The 16,545-nt window shown below is 41.8% G+C and overlaps 1 protein-coding gene across 1 annotated transcript in view; it reads left to right on the forward strand.

The window, feature by feature from the left end:
- Nucleotides 1-8,921: 8,921 nt before the first annotated feature.
- Nucleotides 8,922-16,545, forward strand: part of grid1a (glutamate receptor, ionotropic, delta 1a) — a gene marked incomplete at its 3' end in the record, with an annotated part of 183,464 nt that continues 175,840 nt past the window's right edge. Inside the window, exons 1-2 of the mRNA XM_079280878.1 lie at nucleotides 8,922-9,046; nucleotides 10,574-10,729. Coding sequence (XP_079137004.1) covers nucleotides 8,968-9,046; nucleotides 10,574-10,729 — 235 coding nt within the window. The 5' untranslated portion in view covers nucleotides 8,922-8,967. The remainder of the gene's footprint in view (nucleotides 9,047-10,573; nucleotides 10,730-16,545) is intronic.

The following is a 16,545-nucleotide window of genomic DNA, read 5'->3' on the forward strand; positions in this document are numbered from 1 at the left end:
GAGAGAGAGAGAGAGAGAGAGAGAGAGAGAGAGAGAGAGAGAGAGAGAGAGAGAGAGAGAGAGAGAGAGAGAGAGAGAGAGAGAGAGAGAGAGAGAGAGAGAGAGAGAGAGAGAGAGAGAGAGAGAGAGAGAGAGAGAGAGAGAGAGAGAGAGGTGAAGGTTTTGACACATTGACAGTCAAGGCGTCGGACCATTTGGACCATTCCTCTTGCTGCTTAGCAACGTCCGCACATACACACTGCTTACCTCAAACTACTAAATAATGAATAATGAATATTTTGCACACAGATCCATGGTCAGGATATTGTTTTTTGTCTGTATTTTACGCTTTTTTTTTTCATCTGTTGCCTGATGATTAGGGCCAGGTCACCTGGAAATATAAAAAATACAAATGCTCCAAGAGCCGAACTTAGGCTTATTTGGCTATTAAAAGCACTTTGTATTCTCTGTAAATTAATTTGTGCTATTGATTATCTGCCACCGAATTGTGATCAAACAGTTGTCACAGCACTCCAGTTAAACCGCGCTTAAACTAATTTAATCGACAACACAGAAGCCTTTTGGAATTAAATGTTCCCCCGGGCAAAGGCATAAATGAAAAATGCACAAGCCTGCAAAAAAAAAACCCACGCACACACATATTCCGTATCCACACACGCAATTTCCCATTCACGGTCATTGTGAATAAATGCTGTTATCATCTGTCAGCAAGAGGCAAGTTGCCTGCAGCTGAAGTAGACATGGAGACGGATTAAAATCTCCTCCCACAAATAGCCTGGGACAGGCCGAAATCACAAGACACCCGCAGTCACACACAATGTTTAAATCTGTTTTATTACCTGCAATACATTCACATTCAGGCCCTCCTCTCTGCTGCCCTGCATACAGACTGGTGTCTTATAACAATACCAATTAAGAATAATTTATTTATATATATAAGAGCTAGATGCCTTCCAAAAATATCAAATAAATATAGTGTGTTCAGGGTGCTCCAGTGTGTAGAGTTTTTTAAATCATTTTTGTTATTTTATAAACAAGGCTTACATGAGGGTGTTGTCTGAAAAAATCCAATGCCACCAGTGCAAGGAAAGAGCTAACAAGAGTCTGGAGTCAGGGTGATGGTGCGGTTGTTGACGCATCAGTGATAGTTCTAGAAAGTACTGACAAATGATGTTGTCCAATAGCAGCTGCACATCAGAAAACGCTTTTCTTTTGAAGAACTTGTTCTGCTTCAGTTTTGGCTCTATGATTGCAAGTTCCCCAACTTAATTAAAGTGCAACAATAGATTGCTGGAATGCGGTTTCATTTATCATGGCCAAAATGGCTCTATGCAAATGACAGGAGTGCAGATCTCTCCCATCGCCTCTGAGTGAGCGGCCTCTCCTATCTGCAGGGGAGCCCCCTTTCATGGTGAATGACAGCTGCACCAAGTAATGTACATTTATCAGACAATTCATGACTTCTTGATAACATGTTAAGTATTAGCAGCGTTTATTTAAAATGATCTAAAGGCTCCCCCGGCGGGATAATATCCTACTCCAATCATGTTTGTGTCACTGAATAGATCGCTTGGCACCGTGTCATCAAATGCACGGTGACAGTTAACGTAATAGGCCCGCAACACTAGACTATATCATCTGCCAGTTAATTAATCCAATCGAGCCTGGCTCGGCCTATATTAAATGCCATGATAATTAATCAGATGCCACCATGATACTCAGTCATTTACCCCAAAATGTGAAGGATAATTACCCAAATAGAAGCCAGTGATATAACTGCAGAGATTCTTTTTAATAATCTGCTTTTAAATAAGGTAATGGGGCATTCCTGCATATTTTCAGTATGGAAGTGGCAAATTTATGAGGGTGTTAATAAATCTTGGCTGTGTGTAACCGGCTGCAAGGGGACATTTCTTCATAAGAACTCTGGTAACTATCAGGATGAGTAGTGGAGTGGGAATACGTTTGGAGGCACTATAAGGAAATCCAATTTGGTCTCATATTAGTAACACTTATTGTGTTCGATTTTGTCATTGGGCCCAAGGCTTTCATTTCTTAAAATATAGGCTTTGGGGCTAACAGGAAGGGAGGAGTTAAAAGAAGACCAGGAACTGAGCTGAATACTACGACTCTTGTCATCTCTACCACCTACTCACAGTGTGTGTGAGAGAGAGAGAGAGAGAGAGAGAGAGAGAGACAGACAGACACAGGCAGACCTGTCAAGTACATCGGTGAAGGTGGCAGTAAGCGGAAAAGAGTAAGATTAGGACAGAGAGAGCGAGAGAGAGAGTGAGAGAGAGTAAAAATGGTAGAGAGAGAGACTCTTTGTTAGTTCTTCACTCGGGGCCAACTTTCCAGAGCGCTCAAAAGTCTCACCACTACGCTGTGTGGAGTCAACTGCAGTATATTGAATGGTGGGTTTGCGTGGCAACAGTTAGTGTATACGGCTGCTAGACGACAGCCTGCTGCTGTTTTTTTTTTTTGTACAGTCAAATGATTCAGATTGCCCTGCTCTTAAAGACCATCAAAATTCAAAGTATTTCTTTTGTCGTGCTCGTTTGCAAAGTCTTCCTATGCAGGTATATTTCTGAGTGTGTTTCTGCTAAGTGGCTTCTCCTTAAACAACCTCATCCTCTAATGACTGTCTCGCAGGCACAGCTGGAGTGAAATGTAGCCGCCACGGGCACTGGGTTCAATACCACTGTTCATGGCACCCAAAACAAATGACTTGTGAAACAATCACTATTAGGCGTATAAATCCCAAACACCTCAGGCAAAATTAGCGCATTGCAGATTCTGCTAATGCTAGATAATAAGGAGGCTACGCTGGCTCAAACAACAAGTTTTACATTGTTTGTTTTTTTGACTTTGTGTTATATTTATGTTCCTTGTGGTTTAAGTGTGCTAAATGTATGCACCCCACTGCTGTATAACCAACACAACTGGGTACAAATACAGTCATTGATTGATTGATTGATTGATTGATTGATTGATATCTTGATATATTTCTGCAGACACAAAAAGAGAGACTAACCAGCAGAAAGGCAGATAGTCAAACATACTGTACATTTCCTGCATGGTGTTCCCACAGATCAATGTTAATAATGACTTGTGGTAAGCAAAAACATAAAACACCCTCCAAATCTGGTTTATGTGCTCTTTTTCTATTTTTAATAGGAGTAGCCACAATCCACGAACAGTTGGACACCGACATGATGATGAGATGCGTCAGGGGAAAAAAAGGCAAAGATCATCAGAAGAGCTGGTTATTCTTTGTCCTCTTGTCATTAGTAACTTTCGTCAGTCAGGCTCATACAATACATCCAGCTAGAACAACTTTTTTTCTTTTCAAATCCCAATTGATCATACGAGCTGTATATTCTGTAAGCTTTTCTGTGCCGTTATTTTCAAAACTCCTTTTTCCTACATTTGTTCTTTGTGGGACTAGAATAGAGTGAGACGAAATATAAACTGTGTCTAACGGTAGCTGTGGTTCTGATTATAGGGTTATTTCCGAGACTAACCTGAACTTTCACATGGAAAACAGGTCTTGATTTTGTGTCACATTACAAAAAGCCTTCAATACATGAGCAAGACGATATTTGAAGGTTGCATACCTGAGACTGAGAAATACAAAACCTCTGCTCTGGCAGCTGTCAAAGTTCTTGGCCAACATTGTCCACCGTTTCAGAGCTTCTGTCCGCCGGTATATTTTTCCACATACACAATAATTTCTATATTTAATACCTACAACATATTTTGCTGAGGTTCAGTACGGTGAAATCTTAAAATATATAATGATGCCGGTAGTCAACAATTCACTCATTGAGATTCAGAGTCTGTGACGGAGGTTGTGCTTGTTCTCCCATAACATGGTCAATCTATAATGTTACCTCGGGCTGTGTATTTGGAAGAGAGGGTCTTGCTTATTCACCTCTAGTACTGCAGACACTTATTGATATTCCCTGCACAGTTCTGCTTGACATGAATGGATTTTCAACTTGTCTGAGATTTAACCCTCTTCCAAATTTGTGCAGGGGCTTCGTGTATCTGCATCCAGTACCACAATGTGACGGACAGGACCAACTTCACAGTGACAGACTCTTCAGTCAACTCATGATATTAAAGTGTCATGCCTTGCTATTCTACCAACGGCTTTATGAAAATGCCAACTTACGTCTGTTGTTGCGGCGCGCTGGTGGTGGTGCTCTAAGTGCATTCCTCAGTGACATTAACATATGTACGTATGCAAGACTACTGCTGCAGTAACGAGTCTAATTATGACTTACAGTGCATTTGACTGCATGCTGCTGGCTCTGTCCAGTTCTTAGCTAAAGGCTAATGAAGTGATTACACTTGGACTTCACTAGGTATCAAATCATGGCGCCGTGTGCAAGGATAGGGGCAAACACAGTAAACACGGATAGTAATTACCAATTACTGTGTATGACCAATTATATTTCAATGAAGACTATTAAACAGACTCTTTCTCTTGGAGTCAAAAGCAGATTCAGTGAATATATATAATAGCACTAATAGTAGTACACATCAATGAGGACAGAGACCAGCTGCTCGGGAGCAAGGCATGTGTATTACACTGTAAACAGCAATCACAGACAGCAGTGTTCTTAGCCCCAAGCCATGCATAAGAAAATAATTTAAGATTAAACTGAGAGATGGGACTCATCAGAGGGAACTGAGGACCCAGAACGCAAAGGCGCTATTCTATATAAACGATGAATCATGCCCAGACTTGTGCTGTAGGCTTTTGATTAGAGAAGCGTATTATTTGGGATAAAGGAAACTTTGATCTATTCTTCTACGATAAACTATTAGCAAGAGGTCACTGCGTGGCAGTGGTACTTATCTATTCATGCCTTACAGTTTGTTTTTTTGGGCTTTGATACTTATGCATGTGACAGCTCCTCTTCATCTAAATTCACTTTTTGGCCTTGTTCCCAAAAGGAGGAGAAAAACTCTCCCATCATTGCTCATATAGCCGTAAACATTAATGACTCAGGTTTGTGTGACAATGAAATTCCACCTTCCTTGCTGAGAGCAGGCGTGACCTACCCGCCAATGTCTCGGTGGCTGTTTGCAGCACCCTTTGAGAGTAACTTGTGTTGACACCCATGGAGATGCACGAGGTGTATGAAGGTATATTTGTGTCTTTATTACGCAAACAAACAAAAAATGTTTTAAAAGCAAATTTCTCGCACTGCAATCAAAAATCAAGTTTGTAAGTGAAAATATATAAACTGAGAATAATTTATTTGTTAGTTTTGCTTATGAAACTGTTGTGGCAAAATGACGAGACGAGACGGCAAACTGGGGTTGCAATCCAGCGGGTAGTGTTTTAATAAGATCAAGCCAACATCAACCAGTTCAGTATATTGAAACGACTCCCATGTACTGCTTTTCACAGATCACTCTTATAGTCAAAATTCACACCCCCTTTTGCTACGTTCCACCAATCAAACCAGTCTGTTGAATCAAGTATCAGGACACATCTGGACTCCTAATTAGGGCATGTTCTTATTTTGTTCTGGGCACACAGAACACACAGAACACAGCGCCATGTACGGAAATGTTTTGGTACACTTGAGAGATTAATTACTTTTTGTCTGGCCCTGTTAATCATTTCCCAAAAACGATGCTGAGAACCAGAATAACACGTTATGTAACTGTTGCTTGTGATATGAGGTTTTACGTCTCAAATGATTCTGGATACTTTTACATAAAGAGGAACACTCGTGTTTACTGCAATCATGGAAATTAGAATTTTTGGTTAAAATAAAATCTTTGGTTGGAATAAAATATATCTTTGGTTGAAAAAAAAGCTTTGGTTTAAAAATGAAAAACTTTGGTTTTGAAACCAAACGTTTTGAACCCAAAGCTTTGAAACCAAAAGCATATATTTTGCGCAGATATCATACTTTACACACATTACTGGGTACATTCCATAGTTCAAAAACACAAATATTGACAATTTGTATAATTTATGATGATTAAAATTGATTTTTATTTTTTATTTGTGTTGTGTGGCTCATGGTGGGGCCATGCCCCATGGCCCTCTATTGACCAGCCGCCACTGATCCAATGCCATCATTTGTTTGCCTGCCCCGCGACTGTCCATTGTCCCTGTAAACATACAAAAAAATTAAAATAAATGGCATAATGAAACCAAAAATGAGTAATTGTCCATTGTATGGCCTACTTTCCATGGAAAAGTATTCCCTCCATCATATTCAATCTACTTAATAATGCATGGACCTTGCCTAGTCACGGCACAAAACATACACAGTGCTATTCATTCAAAGTATCTGTACCTTTCTATATGCAAAGAATAAATATTAGACATACATTCAACACACCCGTCTGATACAGTATATGGTAGCTAATGGTTACATAGGGTACGATAACAAGACTCACCACTTACACTTGTATATCCTCACTACATGGAGCCTTGGCCTGTCTCACTTGATACAATATGTATTTTACACGCTGAACGATTTATTTATTAATGCGTTACAACCCTGTTGTTAGCGTTTCATCCAGTATTTTCTTTATTTTGGGATAGTTGATCATAACAAAACATACATGTTATTCTTTCTTTATTTAATTATCAAACATCTCAAGTGCATACAACATAGAAACGTTACTCTGCGGCTTCCTTGCATCTTAGTCAGGTGAGAAACATTTTTATTTGTTTTTCATCATTCTTCATCATTTTTTTTGGAGATTTAACACAAAATCCTCCCAACAGAGAGAGAAAATGGCAGATTTGCATCACATACAGTCATAATAAAAACAAGAAACCTCAAAGAAAGAAGCCAGCGTGAATTGCCAGTTAAAATAAAGAATTCTTTGATGAAGTCTCAGCAACATATTGCTCCATAGATCAATGAAATTACAAGCCTCATTCCCGTGCTGGGAGGTGATGAATTGTTTATGGTATTGTGGATGCCTGTCAGCTTAAAACCCAAATCTCAAAGTTAATCTTTCTGTTTCGATCCCATTGGAATATGTCTAGATTGAGCTACTCTGTTATGGGAACTATAATTGGGATCAAAGGGCAGCAATTCATTCATATGCTCCATGTTTGCTCCATAAAAACACTGACATGTGGCTCTGATATGTGGGTTAGCATTATATTCAGACATAAATGTTATGCTACACGTTTAGATATCAAAGTTATGGACATAATTGTTCACAAAAGCAGTCTGTTTTAAATGTCCTTTTCCAACTTCATCTTTTATGTAAATCACACAGAAATGTCATAAATCGTTGTGAAAAAAAGCTGCAGTATCCACCAGTGGCCAGTAGGGGTAGTGTGTGATTTTACAACTTTGGCGGGATGGATGTTTATTCCTCGGTTGCGATGAAAACCTGATGAGACTCTGGCGTGAGAGTGCTGTGGATTTATTTAGTTCTGTCTCTGAACGAAACCAATTTGTAACACATTATCTTCCCAGGTATGGTTTTCCTCCAACATTGAAATTAGTCGCTGGAAACAAATAAACAAGTACAAACATGGAGGCATTTTATAGGAGATCTCTGACTGTGTTTGCTCTACAGGTGCTTCTTTCTCTTGTTTAGCGAGAGAGCTGTCTGCTGCCGGTGGTGCTGAAAGTTTGTGCTCTGCGCGTCTGACAGACTTAACCAAACAATTAAGAGATATTTCCGTTTTTTTTCTGCAGTCACCAGAAATATCCTTTAATTGTAAGATTATGCCGATCTAAAAACTCCGTCTCTTGCGCCACTTCATCCTCTTCGTCACGGGCTCTGCACACGCCTTGCGTTGCTCAAACATTGCGAGACGTAGTAAGAATTACTGGCACCCTGTAGTGTGATTCACACACCAACAAAACAAAGATCTTAAAAATGATCCCCAATGCCATAACCCCGCGATCAAAACGAGGGCGTCAATTTAGCTGAATCAACAATCAATGAATCGATCAAGTCATGCAACGAGAACAAAATATGTAAAATGCTCTTCCGGTAGGCTAATTCAGTCCAGCTGTTCCCTTGCGCAGTCAGGCGTTGTGGCTTCTGTCACGTCTGTCCCTCATCCATCAGCCCTCGCCGAGGAACATGGTGTGTAAATCCTTTTCTCTGCCACATCAGCTGCGCTCCGTCGCCGCGGAAGTACGCTGACAGTGTGTCTCCGCCGCTCTGCGCGCCCTCTCGTCATCCCTGAGAAAAAAACCCCGCAAATTTCTCCAAAAGTATGCTGTGTACACCGCCGAATATATACGATTGGGTTTGCGCGTGGGCTTTTGTCACGCACTTGTCTTTTCGGAAAAGGCGCATGTAGGCTGATAGACTTGTTGTAACCTCCAGTCATGTGTTTGGATATATCGGCTCTCCATGCGTCTTTCTCCGGCTAGTCCAACTCATTTCTACCCGGCTTGTCGGGACAGCAGCCGAGTCGTGAAGTCTCTGCAGTCACGTGATCGAGACAGGACTGAAGAGAGAGTGCGTGTATGTGTGTGTGTGTGTGTGTGTGTTTTCTTTTCGGAGTGTCTATGTGAGCGTCTCTCCGTGTGTAGTTAGAGGGGTGTCCCTCCTCCACATTGTTTTTGCAGCTTGCCATGCTTTCGACGCCGGAGCGCAGGGGGAGAGGCGAGAGTGAGAGCGAGGTAACACCGGTTTCTCTCACCGGGCCACCTGTCCGTTCAGTCCTACCTCGGGTCCCCGTCGGTTCTTCCTCGGCTTTTTGAGCCCACCTTCCTGCGGTTGGCTTGTTTGTGTTGGTTTGAAGAGAAAAAAAAAGAGAGAGAGAGAGAGACAGAGAAAAAAAATCGGTGGTGTTTCATGCGGGTCTGGTCTGCCAGGAGGAGGACCGCGGCTCTGTTTAGCGCTGGGTTTGATCATCTTTTTTTCTTTTTTTCTCTGGGTGCTCCATTTGGACAGTATAGGACAGTCGAGCAGAGCTTGGATGAGCCGCTTCGCTGAAATCCCGAGATGGAGTTTCTGCTGATCTGCCTTTCCCTGTGGATATTGCAATCCAATTCGGCCAAAGCGGACTCCATCATACATATCGGTAAGCGCCCGATGAAATGCTGTTGGGTTAGACGGGTGTAAAAAGGCAAAGCGTGCGGGGATAAAGCTCAGCCAGCGCATACTGCGTTGATCACAGGATTTGGGTGAGAGGGCGGGATAAATAGTCTATTCAGCTTGCATCCTGTGTTTAAGCAACACTTTGACTCTCAAGCGAGTTGAAAAGTTGACGTTTTGTAAACAGCCATGCCTCTGACCTTTGCTGCCACAGCTGTTTTCTTATTATTTACTGCAGTTATTTATTGATCAGCCTTTTTCTGCAGACATTTCTTACACTTTTCGACGGCTAATCGATGCACTCATGTTGGCTCCAGATCCAAACCTCTCCACCGTTGGCCTGGAAATTGCAAATTCTGTATTCCAAACACGGAGTGCAGTGAGTATAGGGCCTGTATCGCAGAAGCTTTGACGAAATGAATGTCCAATAGCCAAATGACTGAGGCTTTTTTAGACCAAGCTCTCGTCTGTCCCCGAAGCCTCAACTTTCACCGGAACGTGACTGCAATGTCAAAAACATAACGGAGGGAATGTCAGTGGAGTTTCGTTTTAGAGATGCAAAACGCATATAGAGCCTCTTTGTTCTCAAACTTCAAACCAGAGCTGCCTATTTTTCTAGAGATGGGGGGCTTTAAACTCATCACGACGTTCAAATGATTCTGATCCGTTTGCCTCTAAACATCGCATTACATTTTACAGTTTTGAAATACACATACACGCACTCTTATTCACACTAAGTAATTGCTTTGGTTTATGGTCCCCTTTTCATGCACACTCACGTAGCCACTTTTATATGACTGTCGTTGTAGTCTCGGATAAAAATGTCAATGTCACTGTGAGCAAATGTAGTCTCGGCACTTCTGCTGCAGCTGCTGCAGCTGCTGCTGGTGTTCACAGTTTACTGCAACAGTCTGGCAAGCAGCAGGTGCTCAGTCACTGGCCAAATACAGAGGTGGGACTCCATCCAGATAATGTTGACTGATGCCCGGCATAGCGTTCGGGTAGCCTACCCCAATTATACTTCTCATTTCCTGAAACCTTTTTCTGTGATATATGTGCGTCTCATAGCTGATGCCATAAACGGAGGAAGAAAGAGGGGAGAAGGGGAGACAGTTAAGCTTCAGTATGCCTCTCACACCAGGCCTGTAATGCTTACTTGGGAGGGTGCCATCGATCTAGTCGACACAACGGCCGTTTCTTTTCTAAGTTTGGCTACTTTATGCATCAATTAAGAGAGTTTCATGTGACGTGGCCGTGTCGCTCTCCATGGTGCTGAAATCTTGTCGGGCGCACTCGGATGCACATGTTGCGCAACTTCAATGCAAAATGAACCACAAACGGATCGACTTCACTTAGCGTCACTAAACAATGCATCGCTTTGACGTGCTTTGGACAATAAACATGGACTATTGAGTCTTGAATAGCGATGGTCCGTTCATGAAAGTACTGTGCAATCACACTTCAACCCCTCGTCTTCCCCCTCCAAATGACCTGTGATTATTCTCTTCAACAGGTGCCATATTCGAGGAAAACGCTGGGAGAGATGACGAGATTTTCCAACTTGCCATCTCAGATCTGAGTCTGAACGATGACATTTTGCAGAGCGAGAAAATCACCCACTCAGTGAAACTTATTGAGCCAAACAACCCTTTCCAGGCGGTGCAGGAAGGTAAGCTCCCCCCCCCCCTCGATCATTTCTGCTATAAATTTCCCCTTCTGTTTGATTTGATTACTCAGTGGCCCCAAGGCGCGTCAGGAAGGCGCTCTCCTTCTCTCAGTCGCTTCTACTTACAATCAGGCCAGAAGTCCGATGCGTTAAAGACTGTCTTGATTTTGCAGCTCTTTTGTGCTATGAGCTGATGCTGTTTCATTTCACATGTTGATCAGTCGGTGTGGTCGCTCAGGAAGCAGTCATTGTTGATGAGTGCAATGGTTCGGTGTGTGTGTGTGTGTGTGTGTGTGTGTGTGCGTGCGTGCCACTGTACCAAAGCAAGGTGTCTTCTGTGGTTGAAAAGCTAGGTGGAAGCATTGAGTTAGGGCACAGCAGCTGAGGATAATATGTAATGAGAGAATAACAATCATTTCAAGATGATCAAATGTAATTTCAGCACTTCTGTAATCGCATGAGAGTGAACAATATTTCCAGCTGTTATGTCTCTTTGAAGGATGAGCACCGAATGTCGTTCGTGCACATTTATCAACCTTCAGCTTTTTCCTTGGAATGTTTCGTCTCCCTCATTTGGTTTCTCCACAACTGCTCAGAATATATACACACCTCCACAAACCACATTCGAAATTAGCAATGAAATTATTTTTTATCAAGGTTGTCTCAGTCATTGAAAGTTGGTCCCATACAGTTGACTGCAAAAGTGATTAAAATGCTTCCACTAAAATCAATCAGTAAAACTTTAATAGGTTGGGACCTTCGGAGGCTGTTTATGACCCTGCAGTTCGTTACCAGCCTGCACTTTTGTCCCAAGTTGCAAAAAGGCCTTGATTACTATTCATAGTTCTCCTGACAGACACAGAAAGATGTCCTTCATTTTATTATAATTATCATATGTCATTTAGCAGTGGTCCTCTCCAATGTCTTAGATATATTGTTATTCACACTACTTTTGAAAACTTAAATCCTGATGAGGCTCACGAGAAGCAGAGTGTCATTCGGGCTCTTGAAATAAAACTAATCCGAGAAGATATTCCAAGTTGCTGCTGCGGAGATAAGATTAAAAAAGAATTAATCTAATTCATCGGTCGCTGTTGCATGAGATGCAAAAGTGCAAAAGTGTAGTAATTAAACAGACTTGCCGGCAAATCATTTTCCATTTGTGCAGAGCTCTGATTATTTCAGCAGTGTAGTCAACGACGTGTTTAACCCGACACGTGGTGAAGAGTTTACAGAATAAACTCTGAATACTAATTACCTTAAAGTTGTTTTCTTTAGACAATCCCCCAGATAATATTTAAAAAAAATGCATGCCTGTATACAAATGCCTAAGGACATACAGAAGTTGTTGATGATGCTGTAAAAAAAAAAAAAAGATGCGACGAGAATTTATAACAGCACAGCTTGTTATTGCTCATTGAAATTGTTCAGAGTTTATTTCCTCTGCTTAAATTGCCATTTGTTTGCCTTGATTGGGTATCATTTAACATACTTAATTACTGTTTACGGTTCGACTCCTGATAATCAAATATTCGCAGTAGCGGCTGATTAGGGGGCAATCAGTTTCTGGAGAGAGTTGGGAATAACGTGCAGTCTTTGACATGACGATCAATGGGAGGCCCCTGACTCTTGCACTCGCCGCACGGCAGGGTGTTGAGTGACAACCGGGTGGGGTTGACCTTTTGCTTTGCTCTTTTGCTCGCTGCCATCCCACTGTGAGTGGCAGCGAGGAGGACCTCGCCATTGCATGGCGGAAAAAGGGAGGGGATAGCTGGGCATAAACGGGGAGAGGAGGCGGCGAGGGGTGAGTTAGGGGAATGAGGAAGAGATGATAGAGGTGGAGAAGATAGTGGCTGTCGCAAAGAGGAAGGGAGGGAGATTAAGGGTGAGAAGAGCAATGAGGATGGAAATACCAGCAGAAAAAGAGAGAATTATGATCAAGTCATGAATAAACATGAGTGGACAGAAGAAGAGGCCTGAGAAGAGTTAAGATAGGAGTGAGGTGATGAGGAAAATGTATCAGCTCAGTGAGAGGAGTAGTTGCAGCGTCATGTTTGTCCTCATTTGGCTTCCTTTGTCCTTGCACTGGTGGAACGTATATTAACTAGGATGTCACACCGCCACCATGCATGCAGACACTCAACTATTCAGTCCTCCCACGCTCTTATCGTTTAAAGATGACGTCTCAAGGCTGGCTGGATATACTGCTTGACCACACAACTGGCAGAAGCTGTCCTATTTATAGGCTGGAACGACTGGAGAGAATGAATAAGGGCGACTTCAACACTGGGAGCGAAAACTCAGGAATATCTATCTCGGTGGTAGCTTATCTGAAGCCTGTCATGCGGTGTTTAGATGCCATCAGCTTGCAATACCGTCACAGAAAACAACAAACCTGCATTTGATCAGTGCAACAGCCTCACCCCATATTTATGCTATTTGCCCTTCTGTTCTTGTACTTTGTAGAGATCAAGATAAGGATGATAAAAATGGGAAAAATCTGTTAAAAAAAATGACACATTTCTCTGGAAGGGAAGGTTACAATGACTCCCATAATGTTGCCAAGCACGATTTAACTGCATGTCCTGCCATTCTGATCAGTTTTAATGTTAATGCCTCACTTATCTAGTCATCACTCTGGAGAGCCAGTCTGGGTCTCACAAGGATGTGAGCACCAAGTCAGCAATGACGTGAGGAAGTTTAAATTCAGAGCATGGCCACAGCCTATTACGGTACCAGTGTCATCTGAAGTTACATTACAATAGTTGAATGTCTCAAGAGTATAATACGTCTGATGAATGGCATCTAAATCAGCCTGTGACAACTGTTAAAATAAAGGAATGTGGATTCTAACTGGTTCCTCACACATCTTGAGATTTGTCCCCCCAGATTATCTTTCCACCTTGATTTAAAATTATAAGTTTGTCCTCTGGGCCAGATAAGCATACATAAGAAACAAAGCTTTATTAACTTTTATCTTGTTTTGTCATCTTTTATTCAAAGGACATGGCAAAGCTGCCAACCTTGCTGTGTGGTTATGTAAATCCCAATTTATGCATATTTCAAGTAAAGTTGAGCCTGTGAGGCAGATTATTTTTTGCTGCGATTGCTGAGAGGATGTGTTTACATAGATTACCAAATGTAAGGATTCACCCATTTGAAAGGATTGTGATGGGATGGGGCTGGAACCATTTTGTGTTTGTGCAACATTTTGGATTTTTCTTGCCATCAAAGCATTTACGGGCAAGACAAAATTCTGAAAACACTTCATAAAAAGATGATGCAATGGTTCTTATTCTGGGATTTAGGACTCCCATAAAATAACATATTTTAGACTGTACATGCCTGCACCAGTGATACAATTTGCCTCACAATAGATTTCATTAAGTGTTTGTGAGAGTACAAGTGAGCGTGCGCGTGAGTTTCTGTCGGGAAGAAAAGTCATGTAGCGCATCAAAAATCCCCAGAGTCTGGAGCACATTGGACAACGACTCGGTGCTATCTGTTCAATCCAAACAAAACTTGAATATTCTGGGGGGGGGGGGGGGGGGTCGCAACTCAAAAAGGTTGAGGCAACTAACCGAGAACCACAAAGTCAAATTGCCGTTACAGCTCCAGGTGTAGTTTGAAATTTTGACCTGATGATGGCGCTCGATAAAAAGCCATGAGATCACCAAAGTCTTTAGGATTCATTCTCTGGGAACTATGAATGTCTGTACCAAATGTCATGCCAATCCATCCAGTTGTTGTTGAGACTTTTCAGTCTGATCCAAAGTGGTGGACCAACCGACATTAGCTAGCGTCGTTGAAACTAATCACCATACCACACACACACCTACATACATTCTAGGGGGTTTACATATTCTGCTAATTGGTATTGTGGCCCACCCTTTATAGCAGTGGTTTAAAATCAGTATTTTATGAGGTGTTCTCGTAGGTTTGTCAAAACCCTGCATGTTCCCAGTTCATTTTAAAACATGCACTTAGCAGTTAGACAACATAGCCCATCTGGACACAGTTAGAGGAAGTAGATCCCTGCTCCTCTAATGTGCAGTAATTTGTTGAGTGTACTGTCCCACCGAGTCCTTTTCACGCACCCCACCACTAGTGACCCTCCATTTTCATCTAACCTCTGCCAAGGTAATGTCAAGGAGGATTTAATTCTTCGCTCTTTCTGGCTCCGTAAGCCAATAGACTTTGAAGAGAACCTGCAGTGCAATTCTTTATTTTTTTCCTTTTGCTCAATCTGTCATGACAAAGGTTGATATAATGGTTCCTTTAAAAGTGTTGGCATGGGTAATGTAATATCCTCCATCTGATTCTCTGCTTATGACAACTCATTACTCGCTGTGCTCTAAACGTGATGGAATGCTGCCCTTTCACTATTATTGTCCTGGTGAATTGTATAATGCTGCATAAATCTTGGTAATGGATTTGTTTGTTTGTTTGTTTGTTTTATTAGTTTTTACCAGCTCTACACAGAGGGGAGGGGGGGGGGGGGGGGTGGGTGATCAGGCCATTTTACCGGCCCCTGTTAATTACCCAGTGGTTATTTTAATCCGTCATAAGCTCTTCAATGGGCTGTATAAAGTCCTGCTGGTACCTTAATCGGCTAAGTGATGTTGCGGCAGAAGTATACCCTTTCACCATTTAATCCCTTCACACTGGGCCCACCACTTAGCATCCGTGTTGGGTTAACCTTTAGTTGGTTGCATACTGGTGGTCCAGTTTGTGCTAAAGAAAATGTTTAATCCCTGTTTAGAAGAGCACAAGTTAAAAAAGGCGGAGAATTTCAGCCAAAATAATAAATGATGTCAGTTGCCAAAGGGTAAAGATCAGCTCAGCCAGTCTGAAAAAATGAATAAATCTAGTGAGCAGATAATGTAAAATGGTGGAAATGTCCGGCTTCTGCCAGTCCAACTGGTTCAGTAGTAGCACAAAGAAAGCCAAAGGTCATTTTCAGACCTGCAGTTTGTGTGCTTTGTTCCAATTCAGAGACTAATTAAAAACAATTGTTGCATTTGCCGCTCGTTTCCTTTTTGTTCACACAGAAACATATACAGTAGCATAAAAGCTGCGAACAAACTCTCCTTTCTCTTTCCTGTTTCCTTCTTTATGATGCAGCACCAGCAGCGTGTTGGCTATTGCTAATTGTTTGTTTAAGTACTTAATATACCAGTGTTCATTCAAATATACGAAAACATTTGTTATGAAATACATAAGAAATATTGGTCCTGGCTGGAACTAAATATTTCATAATAAGAAAAGAACACCTCAATTAATAAAAGCCCATCGCCTCCATAGATGGCCTCATACAGTTGCAGAGCACCACACACCCGCATGGCAATTATTCTCCAGCTGACTCAGCAGGTAAACTCAACTAGATTATCTCTATAAACCAAGCTTCTCATCATGAGCCACTTCTCAAATCAGGCAAATGCACGAAAACGTCAAATTCAATCCGTCGTCATCCACCTTTATTGGAAGCGTGTTGAGCTCGCTGCATCGCTGTGCACCTACATGCATAGCGAGGGCAGAAGACTATGCATCGTATGCTTTTTAATTCAATTAATAGTGCAAATGACAGTTTAATATGAATTTTAATAAAGACATTTGGAACATGACAAGTAGTGTAGATAAGCTGGCACTAGCTCATCTGATTGGCCTGTGAATGAAGGTATGTCAAACATAAAAGGTTGGGAATGACTGTAATAATCCATACATATAAATAATGAATAAAGTGCCCACCATTGAAAACTATACACACAAACACACTGAGCCGTTCACCTTTGGCATTGCACTGCAAATATTACCTGCCA

The sequence above is a fragment of the Melanostigma gelatinosum genome (genome assembly GCF_949748355.1).
Source record: "Melanostigma gelatinosum genome assembly, chromosome: 12".
NCBI lineage: Eukaryota > Metazoa > Chordata > Actinopteri > Perciformes > Zoarcidae > Melanostigma > Melanostigma gelatinosum.